Source organism: Pelodiscus sinensis, chromosome 3 (genome assembly GCF_052426305.1).
Source record: "Pelodiscus sinensis isolate ZL-2025 chromosome 3, ASM5242630v1, whole genome shotgun sequence".
Taxonomy (NCBI): Eukaryota; Metazoa; Chordata; order Testudines; family Trionychidae; genus Pelodiscus; species Pelodiscus sinensis.
Window position 1 is genome coordinate 140,534,969 of NC_143054.1, and position 13,279 is coordinate 140,548,247.

At 38.9% G+C, this 13,279-nt stretch overlaps 1 protein-coding gene across 3 annotated transcripts in view; it reads left to right on the top strand.

The window, feature by feature from the left end:
• TTC27 (tetratricopeptide repeat domain 27) overlaps positions 1–13,279 on the top strand; it is a 174,329-nt gene that overhangs the window by 47,702 nt on the left and 113,348 nt on the right. For all 3 annotated transcript variants that reach the window (XM_006131309.5, XM_006131310.5, XM_025188780.3), the window contains exon 9: positions 1,847–1,913. In XM_006131309.5, coding sequence (XP_006131371.3) covers positions 1,847–1,913 — 67 coding nt within the window. The remainder of the gene's footprint in view (positions 1–1,846; positions 1,914–13,279) is intronic.

A 13,279-nucleotide genomic window follows, 5' to 3' on the forward strand; every position in this document is an offset into this window, starting at 1 on the left:
ACTGTATGGTGACAATCTAAGTACATAGTTGCCTATTCTGTCTATAATGTAACTGTACAGCATAATACAAAGTATAATTATTATTAGAATATGAGGCTAATTAGATTTGCAGCAAAAAACTCCCACTTGAAGTGTACAGAATTGAAGAGTATAATAACTTTTCATGTTCCATGGCTCCCATGAGAATTATAAATTTACCTGAATAATGTTATCATTATATTCTTTATACCTTGCAATGTCACATACTTGCAAAAAGCAATTATAAAGTATCAGTGGTAGTTTCTGTTTATTGGTAGTTTGATTTAGGCCTTAATATAATTCCGCATGAAGCTGGAATTATCATCCTGTCATTCCCTTTTGTATCATTTGATGGGTTTCACATGTCACATAGCCTACATTATGGGATTTGGTGAGCTATTTTGAGTAGTTGGTGTAAGAAAAAAACAGTTATTGGAGCTTTGTCCCCATTTCCTCCTTTGGCTTTCCTCCTACTGTGACTGATATCCTTGCTCTCATATTCTCTGTTTTTTGGCTTTTTTTTTTTTCCTCACTACAGGCTGTGCTGGCCTCTTACTGAAGGAGGATTTCTCTGTCATTGTTCTTTGACAAGCTGAGATGAGTTGCAGGTTCCAGAAATCTTTTACTATTTAGTATCTCTCTTTACAGTTTATGGAGTTTGTCCTTTTGGAGAAGATTGTGTCAAATTATCCGTTGAATAGTAATCCGAATATATATACGTTTCTGGAAAGACAAACAGTGGGTTTAAAATACTGGTTTAATAAATTGCAATTGATACTGTTTATAAACTGAAACTAGATATCTCACTTCATTTACAGAAAGAGAGTGGATATAAAAAGAAACTAAACACGTAATATCCATTGAAACTAATCCCGTTCTTTGGCCAGTTTGCTTCTCATTCTGTGTCCCTCTTAACATTAGATCCTTCCTCTAGTTTTCTGATGGCAGAAAACTACAACAAATTCATAAAACAGTTTTGCTTTCATTATGTATGTAATAGTATAGTCGATTAACTGATAAGCAAAAGCTTATAGGTTAATGCTATAGACTACATGCATTCTCTCTCTTCTCCTCCTCTTGCCCCCAAGTAAATATTTTAGCAGGCTGGGCAGCAGCCTGGCTCAGTCCTGGCCTGCAACATGTCTGGGACTTATCTCTGCTGCATCTCCGCATTTAAAGTGTGTTAGGAACTGGGTGGGCACGCAGCCCGGCCCAGTTCCAGCTCGCGCCGCGTCCGGGAGCTCAGACCACCCCTCCCCCACTCCCACAGGGGCTGCTGCCACCCCGTGCTGCTGACTCTTTGTCAGACAGCAGCAGTACAGGGCAGTGGGCAGCCAGTCCGCCAGGGGCAGCAATGCAGAGTGGCAGCGGGTTCCTCAGGAGTGAGGCCAGGAGCGCACTGGGGACTATAGAATAACTGACTAACCAATAAAGAGTTCATGAAGTTACTTGACTATTCATTTAACCAATATTTAATATCCCTAGTTCTCATCTTGTAGAAGATAGTGTCAAGGAAGAAAAAATTCTTAAGATTAATTGCCACTTTCAAGAGCTTAACAATCTATCTCAGTTACCATCTTTTGAAAACCACTTTAACTGGATGTATCATACCTAAACGTGTGTGTTTCTTTTTTAATGCTCTGTGACTTACGGACAAAGGACCAAACCCTCTGTTGCACATACATCATAAAACATTTTTTAATTCATAACATTACTTTCTAAAAGATGTTTAGTATTTTGCAAATTTGAGAATCACGCTTTTATATATAAAGATGCTATTGACTGAATTGATATTATTTAATTTATACCTAAATAATTCTATTTACAGCATAGATTTCCAAAAGAATAACCCAATACACAAGCTAACTGAAGAGGAGCTTTTAGCATTTACATCAGTAAGTAATTGATCTCTGCTTATTACTATATTTATATCTTCCTTTGACTTCTTTAAGAGAAGAACTAAGTTCTAAGCTGTGACCCATCAACTAGTTTGGAGAAACTGTTTATGAAAAAATCTAATATGTTTTGGTCGGTTGCTTCCACAGTTATGAAAAAGAATATTTTGTTTGTCTGTCTGTCTCTCTCAAATCAGTCTGAGTGGTAGCTGTGTTAGTCTGTAACTGAAAAAACTTAAACAATGAATAGTTTTGCAGCACCTTAGAAACTATTAAAAATGTAGATGGTATCATGAGTGTTTGTGGGCACAACCCACTTCTCAAATCAGTGCTGAAATTCAGCCTTGTTTGTTTCATCAGTTCTGTGCTACAAAGTTTACATTTAAAAAAACTCAAAATATGATTTTCATTTCAATGTATTTTAAAAATATTTCACAGGAGAATTTATAACTACTTTAGATTTTGATTCCTTTTGGGATTTGAAATGATACTGGATAGGCCCCTAGACTAATTCTTCACACTGATCTAATACTGAAAGTACTACCTTTCCTTTTGAGCATCTATCACGAGTCTTCTGTAAATAGAATGGAATAGTGCAATCAGAAACAGTATTCTGATCCTTGCTAAGCCTCAAATACAGGAGCTATATGCATATTCTTTGGCAACTGAATTGAATTATTCAAAACGAAATGTATATTGTTTAAGAACACTTTTTCTTCAGCATAGTCAAGAAAAGAAAAATTTCCAGAGGTTTTTCATGCTTGCTCTTTCTGTCAACAGATCATGTCCACATTGGGGACACCATAATGGACAGTGTGAGCAGTGCATGGTGGATATGTATCCCACAATGCAGTGTTGTGGGAAGGCAGAGGTGATCCCTGCACTTTTTGGGATTCCTTCAAAGTTCTCCCATAGCGTTCTCAGCTGCTGGGAGCAGCATTATGAGTAGCTCTGTGAATGTCAAAGTAGCACAGCGCCTATATTCTCCCTGCAGCAGCAGTGTGGCTGCTGCTGTGTTCCTAGTGCAGGGCAGAAAAGGAGCATTTCAATGATTTGTTCTTTGTTCCTCAAATGGAGCAGCTCACTCAGCTGTCAGATATTTCACAGAGCTTTGAAAGGCAGCAGAAATCAAAACACTGAGCACAGCTATCAAGAAAGGCATTGTGGGATACTAGCAGAAGTCAGTTCTATCGAGAAAACAAACAGCAGAGTCTACACTGTCTCTTTGTTGAAGGGAGGAGAAAAGAAAAAAGTCTCTTGTAGGGGTGGAAGATTTTTGTCACCAAAAGTAGGTGTTTTTCCAGACAAAATTCAAATTACAGTGGAAATGCTCACTGTTTTGTCAACAAAAGGCAGTTTTTGGAGACAAAATTTGATAGTGTAGACAGAGCTTCCTGTATGAAGGAAAGGAATAGAGAATGGAGCTTTCCGAAGGAATAAAAAAAAATCTGAAGTGCTAAACAGGGACAAAAATACTAATGGGAGGGTGAAATATTAAAACACAGTCATAACCAGGGCTCAACAAATCATTGAATCTACTTGCCCGTTGCGAGTAGATTTTAGCCGGTCGCCCCATTCACAGGCGACGCACACGTGCACAATGCGGGTCTTGCACATGCACAGTGCGGGACTGGCGAGCAGATTTCGCTGACCTTTGTCAATCCCTGGTCATAACAGGAAAAAATAGAATTAATGAAGTTAGAGAAAAATATGCTTACACTTAGAAACATTAGCCTAAGGGAAAATATATTGGAATGGTAAGGAGAAGAGAGAAGCTATACGAAGGTATATACTATTAGGAAATAACACTGTATAAAGGAGAACAAGATGAAAACATGATTATTAAGTTTACATTTTATTATAAAAAGTTTGCTAGAATGTTACCATTCTTCTCAGAGTGATGGTCCCTGTTGTATTCAGTTGAGGGTTATGTGCACCATGCATCCAGAGCCCTATGTTTTCTTATAGGTTCCATAGTTTTCACAACACATGCCTCTGAGTCTCACTGCTTTGCTGTAAAACATTAGATATTATTTGGGGTCCTTTTGTGGAAACTCCAGAGCCCTCTTACCCTGTTTCAAGTTCACCATTGCTCTATCAAATTCTCTAGGATCTTCATGTCCTTGTTCTCCTCTTCTGCTCTTCATATTTCTGCTACCGTTCACACAACTTGATGAGAGATGAAATACAGTAGCAATCTCTAATTAAACTATTAATTTTAATCCTTTCAGTGTTAATATTTTAATAAAGAAGACCTTAACAGGACTGTCCACACATGTAAGTTATGTTCTTTATAAACGACCAACACTTAGAATGAGATCTGCTTTTTAAACTTTCTCTTCAAGAATTTAAATACTATTCAGATGATAAAATAGGAGAGAATAAACGGACATAGCATGTGGACTATACAAAAAAGTAAACAGTCTTATGATCACTCATGTAATATTGCTTCAGAAATCATATTAACTGATATTTGTGAAGGGGTAGAGGCTATCATTTGGGCCAATTCTTCATACCAGTGTTTCCCATTTTTTTTTGACCAAGGAAGACTTTCAAACTCAGAAAAATTTCAAGGAACCCCCTAGCCAGGGATTAAGTTTGTCGAGCAAACACACACACACACACACACACACACACACACACACACACACACACTGCCAGTACACCACAATTGGTAGTAATAAGATGCTAAATATGGTCATGAGATCACCATTCATTTAAATTCAACATATTGAATGTAACACCATTCATTTACATTCACCAAAAATCCTATTAAATATGTACAAAAAATAAAACTATCAAATAATATTAATTATATTCATAGCTTTCAATGCGAAGAGTGGTTTTTCTTCTTTTCTTGGCAAATTCTTTTTATATTTGGTTTAATACTAGAAAGTTGGATTTGCATATCTGGCACAGCATTCAGTCGATTTCTATATTTCGTTTTCATTGCTGCATAGTTCGAGAATCCAGTTTCGCACAAGTATGTACCGGCAAAGGGTAACAGCTGACGAATTGAGCGTCTTGATAAAGATGAATATTCTTGACTTTGACATAAGTCATTCCAAAATGTAATCGGAGAAACATCTTTAAATTTTTGTATTAATTGGCCATCTGAAGCGATTTCAATTAGGTTTTCATAATCTTGTGTAGAAAAACTGACTGGCTTTTCTGTTAAACTTAATGGATTTCGAATCCAGTTATCGTTGTCATTGATGTTTGGAAAATACTTAATGATCGTGTATAAATCGCGGAGATGATCTGCAATGTCGCTGCGAATATCTTCATCAAGTTTGTATCCATTTTCTTCAAGGAAATCATTCAGAGTTGGTAAACAATCCAAATCATTTCGTCCTACAGATGAGATCCAAAACTGTAGCTTCCGTGACAATGACAAAATTTTGTCTTTCGCATTAAAAATATTTACATTCTTTCCTTGCAGCGACAGATTTACTTCATTTAGTTTTGTAAAGATGTCTGCAAGATACGCAACTCTAGATAACCACAAAAAGTCTGTTAAACGATCAGACAGTTGGAATTTGTGATCCATCAGATTTGCGGAGAGCTCATGACGCAATTCAAATAATCTAACCAGCACTTTTCCTCATGATAGCCACCTGACTTCTATATGTAGAAGCAGGGCTGTGTGCTGACTACCCATATCTTCACACATAATTTTGAACAGTCTTGATTGTAATGGTCGAGTTTTTATATAATTAATAATCTGTACTGCTTCGTCCAACACATTTTTAAGAGAGGGAGAAATATTCTTAACTAACAGAGCGTCTCTGGAGAATGCAGTGACTGCTGGTGCAGTTTGGTGCTACATTTTTTATTCATGTTACAGCGCCAGCCACTGTTCCTACCATTGCTTTGGCACCATCACTGCACACATGAACACATTTTTCCCAGCTTATTTGATGTGTTTTCATAAAGTTATTGATACAATTGAATGTATTCTCACCAGTTGTATTGGTTTGCAAAAATTCACATAAAAGTAAGTCGTCTTCAATGGAACTATTAAAATCATAACGGACAAATACAAGCAGAACTGCAAGACCTGCAACATCAGTGGACTCGTCTAATTGTAATGCATATATGCATCACATAAATGCAGCTGAAAAATAAGCTCCTTCTCGATGTCAGCAGCAAGATCGTGAATACGACGTGTGACAGTATTGTTTGATAGTGGCACAGCCTCAACTTTTTTACTAGACTCCTGATCCAACATACACATCACAATATCTTTTGCACATGGTATTATGAGTGATTCCCCAATAGTGTGTGCTTCTTCGGCGAGCGATATACAATAGCTTACTTTGTAAGATGCCTCTGTTGCATTTTCATTATCAGATTTGGCAATTTTTGACATGAAGAGTTTACTTTTTTCAAGTGATTCAAGCTTTTGCTTACAAAGATAAAAACATTAGTTTTTTTATTCTGGATGATTTGTTTCAAAATGTCTTCGCAATTTAGCAGGTACTAAACAACTATTAGATAATATTTTGTTGCACACTACACACTGGGCACCTGGAGCATCTTCATTTCCGTTGCTTGTGAATCCAAATACCAAATAGTCCTCACAATACCTGCGTTTCTTATTAGTCAGCTGAAATTTTTCATAATTAACTTGAGCTGCCTCAGTATTTTCCTTGCTGGTTTCAGTAAAAATATTGGAGTTTGAAGTACTCACTTTTCTCTTTAAAGTTCCTTCTTTTAACCAACGATCCATGGGGAATTTTGATATTAGATTGAATTCTTAAACTTAGTGTCACACAGGAGCCACGTGTCCTCACAGTGTGTATGGGGATTTGTTCCGATCCTCACAGTGAGTAGGAGTTCCGGTGTTCCACTCACTGATAGTACTCTTCCCCCCCCCCCACACACACACATGCTGCCTTTACCAAGGGACCTAGCAGCAGCAACAGCTGCTTGTCCCGCTTCTGCCCGATCAACTCAAGATCCCTCTCCCGCATCCCCCGCTGCCACTCTGCTTTTTCCGGTGGTAAAAGCAGAGCGGCAGCAGGGGACGCGGGAGAGGGATCTTGGGTTGATCGGGCAGAAGCGGGACAAGCAGCTGTTGCTGCTGCTAGGTCCCTTGGTAAAAGCAGAGCGGCAGCGGGGGACGCAGGAGATGTCTGAAAGGGGAGCGGGGAAGGAGCCAGCGTCTTTGCGCACCGGGCTCCTCTGTCTCTTTATGGGCGGGGGAGGGGAGCGTTCGGGTTCTCACGGAACCCTTACGTTCGCTTCGCAGAACCCCAGGTTCCGCGGAGCACCATTTGGGAAACACTGCTTCATACAAAAGAAAAAAGAGAGCAGTGTTATCATGCCATCTAGTGGCCAACTAACTGAAAATCATGGGTGAATTTTATTTTTACGCTCTTCTCAATATTTATAGTAAACGTTCATTCTAGTTAAAATACTTTTCTGGAACTAACAGACCTCCTTTCTAGAGGTGCTACAATTTACTTCACATGGAAAGCACAGCAAATACAGCTGGCCAAGTGGCAGAAGATGACTCCATGGAAAATCAGCTTAACCCTACCAGATATGTGGAACCAATCCCGTTGCTTTATATTCTGGGCAACAGAAACAACAAATAAGCAGGAAACAAGGCAGAGGTCCTCTAAATTAGCACAGGACAGAGCATATACAAGTAATGCTGCAAGAGGCCAAGAATGCTTAAGATCAATGCTGTACCAGATATAAGTAAATACTGTAGAATGCAAAGAAGTAATAAGTGTCAGAATTAGCCAATATGATCAGAGATGTAACCCCATTCCTTAGGTGGCTCTAAATCTCTTAAATACAAGAAGCTGAGACTGGATGACGGGAGCTCATTGAGAATTCCCCCTTTTTATTCCCTTTGAAGCATCTGCTATTAGCTACTGTCAGAAGACTAGATGGACCTTGATCTGAGCTAGTATGGCCATTCTTATGTTCTTAGAATAATACAAGTTGAAGCACATGCGTAGGACCACAGCCCAGAGTAACCTTAATCAAAATTTTTAACCTTAAACCTATTTATTGTAACATCCCACATTGCAGCAAAAATGTGTGTGGCTTGTAACTACACAATCCTAGGTGTTATCTAGAATCAAAAGGCACAAATTGGACTTGAGTCGTCATATGATGCTTGATATCAACTCTTAGGTTTATGCTTTAACCTGAAATTGTATATAGGACCCTTAGTCAATGAGTGTCTCTGTGTGTGGAGTAATAGAAATTGTGGAAATGGCAGAGATCCCTAATAACTACTTTGTTTTAATTTTCACCAAGAAAATTGGTGATTGGGAGTCTAGCATAGAGAATGCCAGTGAAAATGAGGTAGGATCATAGACTAAAATAGGAAAAGAACAAGTTAAAAATTTCTTAAACATGTTAGATGTCTCCAAGTCACCACGGCTTGATGAAACTCATCTTAGAATACTCATGCAGTTGACTGAAGAAATACCTAAGCCATTAGCAATTATCTTTGAAAAATCATGGAATATGAGAGAGATTGCAATATACTAGAAGAGAGCAAATGTAGTGCCAATCTATAAAAAGGGAAATAAAGACAACCCTGGGAATTACAGACCAGTCATCTTAACTTCAGTATCTGGAAAAATAAGTAATTAATTGCAAACTTCTGGAAGATACGTTGATAATTAAGTCAGCATGGATTTGTTGTTAAAAAAATCAAATCAAACCAACTTGATAGCTTTCTTTGAGGCAACAAGCCTTGTGGATGGGAGAAAGCCATACAAGTGGTGTATCTTGACTTCAGTAAAGCTTTTGAAGTCTTGCATGACCTTTTCATAAACAAACTAGGGAAATGCAACTTAGATGGAGCTACTATAAGGTGAGCACATAAATGACTGGAAAACCATTCCCAGAGAATAATTATCAATTGTTCAGTCATGCTGGAAGGGCATAATGAGCGGGGTCCTCCAGGAATCACTTCTGGGTCCAGTTCATTATCTTCATCAATGGTTTATATAATGGTGTAGGGTAAATCTACACAGCAGCGTTATTTCAGAGTAACTGACATTATTCCAAAATAACAGTGTGCATCTATACTACAAGCTATTATTTTGAAACAATGTTGAGCTGAAGGACTTCTTACTCCGACTCCTATAACCCTTATTTCACAAGGAGTAAGGGAGGTTGAAGGAAGAATGTTCTTCTTTCAACTTCCTGTTGTGTAGACCGTGTCAGAAGCCGAATTAATCTATTTTGACTTAAGCTGCTCAGTTGACGTAGCTGAAGTTGCATAGTTTATTTCAACTTTAGCCCTGCTATGTAGACATCCCCATAGAGTACACTTATAAAGTTTGTGGATGGTTAGGGATGTTAAAATGCGGGTATTTAACTAATTGAGTAGTCAAGAGGCAGCCTGGCTCAGTTCTGGCTTGTGCTGGGTGCAGGACTAAACCCCACTGCAGATCTGCAATTTAAATGGCTGTAGAAGCTGGGAAGCCTGCCCCTTAGCTCCTACTGTGTTTTAAATTGCAGAGCCGCAGCAGGGTTTTGTCCCGCACCTGGCGTGAGGCAGAACCGAGCTGGGGCTGCCTGCCCAGCCGGCAGCAGTCCCTGTGTGTGGTAGTCACAGTGGGGATTTAGGACCTTCCGTGCACAGAGACTGCTGCCATGAAGCAGCCTCTGCTCAGGACTAGGTTGCCGCGGACAGGGGTTACTTCGCAGGAGCGACTCCTGCGCGCACACCCCTCACTCTAATGGAGGCAGCAGCGACGGGCGGTAGGGACGGGCAGCACTGTGGAATCGGTGCTAAGGGAACCAGCTTTTAAGCCAAAAGTTAAATATGTGCAATATGAGTCAACAGTGTGATGCCATTGAAGGGAAAAAAAATCATTCTGGGATGTAGTAGCAGGAGTGTTGTAAGGAAGACGCAATAAGTAATTCTTCCACTTTGCTCTGATTAGGTTTCAACTGGAGTGTTCTGTTCTCCACTTTTCAGGAAAGACGAGAACAAATTGGGGGAAAAAAAACACCCAGAGAAGAGCATCAAGATTATTAAAGGTCTAGAAAATTACTTATGAGGCAGGGCTAAAGAAACTGGGCTAGTCTGGAAAAGAGAAGACTGATGGAGGACATATGTTTTCAAGTATCTAAAAGGTTGTTACAAGTAAGAGGAAGAAAAATTGTACTCCTCTGAGGATAGGACAAAAAACAATGGTCTTAAATTGCAGCAAGGGAGGTTTAGGTTGTACATTGGCACAGCTTCCGAACTGAGTGTGCTTTTTAAGTATTAAAGTGCTTAGGGATGTTGTGGAATCTCCATTAATGGTGCTTTTGAAAAGTAGGTTAGACTCTCAGAGATGGTCTAGAATGATAATGCTTAGTCATGCCATGAGTCAAGGGGACTGAATTAGATAACTTCTTGAGGTCCCTTACAATCATGATTCCATATAGGGATTTTGTGGAAGAATCTTAGGTCAAGTCTCTGACCTACCTTGCAACTTAGAGAATGAGTTCAATCATAACCAGAAAACTAGGCAATCCATATTGTACTTTCTGACTTTGCAGTGGGTATTTGGTTAAGCCAATGAGAAGAGTTGGCACAACAAGGTTCCTAAGGCATTTATTAATGAAGATTTTAAAAGGGCACTGCATGTGCTTATTTGCTCAGCAGCTGTTCTTCTGTAAATTAATCAATTGGAATTTATGTTGGTTCAAAGCACCTTCTTAAGCATGTGAACAATAACTATACAATGAAATGAAATAGAGCAAAAAAAATCCATATAATAATGCTTCCCTTGATTCTTCTAGTATTATTTAAACAGCTGTGTGTGCATGTGTGAGCAGGCATCTTCTCAGCCTACATGTGGATTCCTAAATCTGCAGGCTGGTTAGATGGTTGTCATACGTTCATCTGATATCTGCTGAAATGTGTCTTTCCTGAAGAAAGGAATGCCTTTCAAGATATCTTAGGAAACATCAGAAATCTTAAATCAATTTAATGAGGTAGTGGACCATCATGAGACCCCTTTACCTTGGGCACTTTTAATGAGAAGAGACATTTGTGTACTGCAATTCTTATTTAAGGAATGTGGTTAGATCACAGTTAAAATAAAGGTGCTACAATGGGATATTAACAAAATAAGATCTTGCTAATGACCTGATTCTGCCAGGTACCCAGCACCTCTCTCAACTCATTAAAGTCTATTTGAGTTGAAGAATATCAGGATCAGGATCAGGCCCTTGCTTATTTAATTAGTGTTGATTGTAGTCTAGTGTTGATTAGATATTGGTGTGATATTGGGCAATATTTTTCCATATAAGTTCACAAATATGTAATTTGATCCCCGTAGTGTTTAGATCCTTAATGTTTGCATTCACGTAAAATTCTTTTGAGAGTCAACAAAAGTGAGTTTTTAAAAGCCAGAATATCTTTGATCTGATTGATTAATTCACGACAGTATGTTTGAGAGGAACAAATAACTGTAGGAGTGTACATGAAACTTCAGTATATTTGGAAAATTTGTTAAAAATGTAACTAAAATCTTTTAAATATGGCTTGTGTCATATACAGCAACCTGTAAGACAGGAGAGTTCATTACTATTACTGGAATTTGAAGTTGCATTATAGTACTTCACTAGCTTTGTATAACAGACTATAGTTATGGCTTCATTTAGTTAAACTGCAGGTTCTTTTCAATCTTTATTTACATGGCACATAATCCCCTTGCTGATTCTATTCAGAGATGAAGATGGATATTTCTGTGGAAAAGGAAGGTGCTGGGGGCAATGTAGGACAGGCCTTGCTATACCAGTTCAGCTGTGAAATCCTTTAGTACATCAGCTGCTCTGGGACCGTTACCAGGAAGTGGAGGATTAAGGAGCTGTATTCTACTCTTAAATGCCTCTCCCACTACCGCTTAGCTGCACTGAATTCTGTTTCAGGAGACAACAGAATCTTTCAGGATATCTACACTGGGAGCATTTGGTGACAAAAGTGCTGTCGACGTACAAAGGTTGCCAGAAGTGAAAACCGGTCAAACTGTTTTTTTTTCCCCTCCCATTATAGACATTTCATGGCCATATGCTAGCACCCTGATGACAGAGCAAAGCAATGTGGGTAAGCATCCCACAGTGCAGTATGGTGGGAAGGCAGAGCTGACCACTGTGCTTCTTAGCTTTGTGAGCTCTCCTTGCTGAGGAATGTCAAAGCAGCACAGCAGTTTCTCCAGCCCACCTCTTGTAACAGCAGTCTGCCTGCCTCTGTGTCCATAGCAGGACAGAACAGAAGCTCTCCAGTGATTTGTTCTTGATTTGTTCCCCAAATGGAGCAGCCCACTAAGCTGTCAGATATTTTCCAGAGCTTTGAAAAGGGAGGAGCGCGTGTCTGCCGGGCATCAGAGATCACGAAACAATGAGCATAGCCATCAGGGCAGGCATTGTGGGATACTAGTGGAAGCCAGTTCTCTCAACAAAACAAACAGCAGAGTCCGCACTAGCTCTTTGTTGACAATAAAGGGAGGGGAAAAGACAAAAGTCTCTGACAGAATGGAAGTATTTTGTCACCAAAAAGGGTGTTTTTCCTGACAAAAAGTCACATGCAATGTAAACACTCTCTCAATGTTTTTCATCAAAAGGCAGTTTTTGGGTCAAAATGTGACAGTGTAGACATGCTATCGGAGTGGTGGTGTATCTAGTTCTGCATAGGTTCATGGTTTAGCGAGGCGTGTTCATTCTTTGCACTTCTGACACACAGTGACCAAAGGACTCTAGCATCAACAGCGGTACTAGAAACACAATCACTGTACTTTAAATATTTCTGTGATTTATGGAGACTGGAACAGTTTGGTATCTTTATTTTGATGCATAAAATTGGACGAGGAAGATTAGGGGTTGTCCCCCTTCAGACATTTCCAATCTGAGAGCTTTTTCTTACCATTTAATGGGAAAACAAATGTTATATAATAATGTGCCTTACTGTTCTCTTCGTGTTGATCTGACTACAAATGTTGAACATTCAACCTTCTCTTGCCAAGGAAAATATAGGCATAAGTTTAAAGAGTCAGATGAAATAGATTGAAAAAACAAGGTACAATTGAAAGAGTGAGGGAACCTGTCCAAACCAAAGGAATCAGAAATGGACCAAATGGTAATGGCTAGCCATTCTTCCTGTCTGTTGGTTTTCCACTGTGCTGATCCATAATTCCTTGAGAGATTATTTTTACTATGGAATTTGATCTTGAGGTTGGCCTGACCTTTCAAAAGGTGGGCAGGCAGTGAAGTCAATATGATTCAAAGGTGCTTAGCACCTTTTAAAATCAGGCCATGCATTTTAGCTCATGTTTTATTAAATATAAAATATTATAATATTATTTATTAATTATTAATATTATTATAATACATAT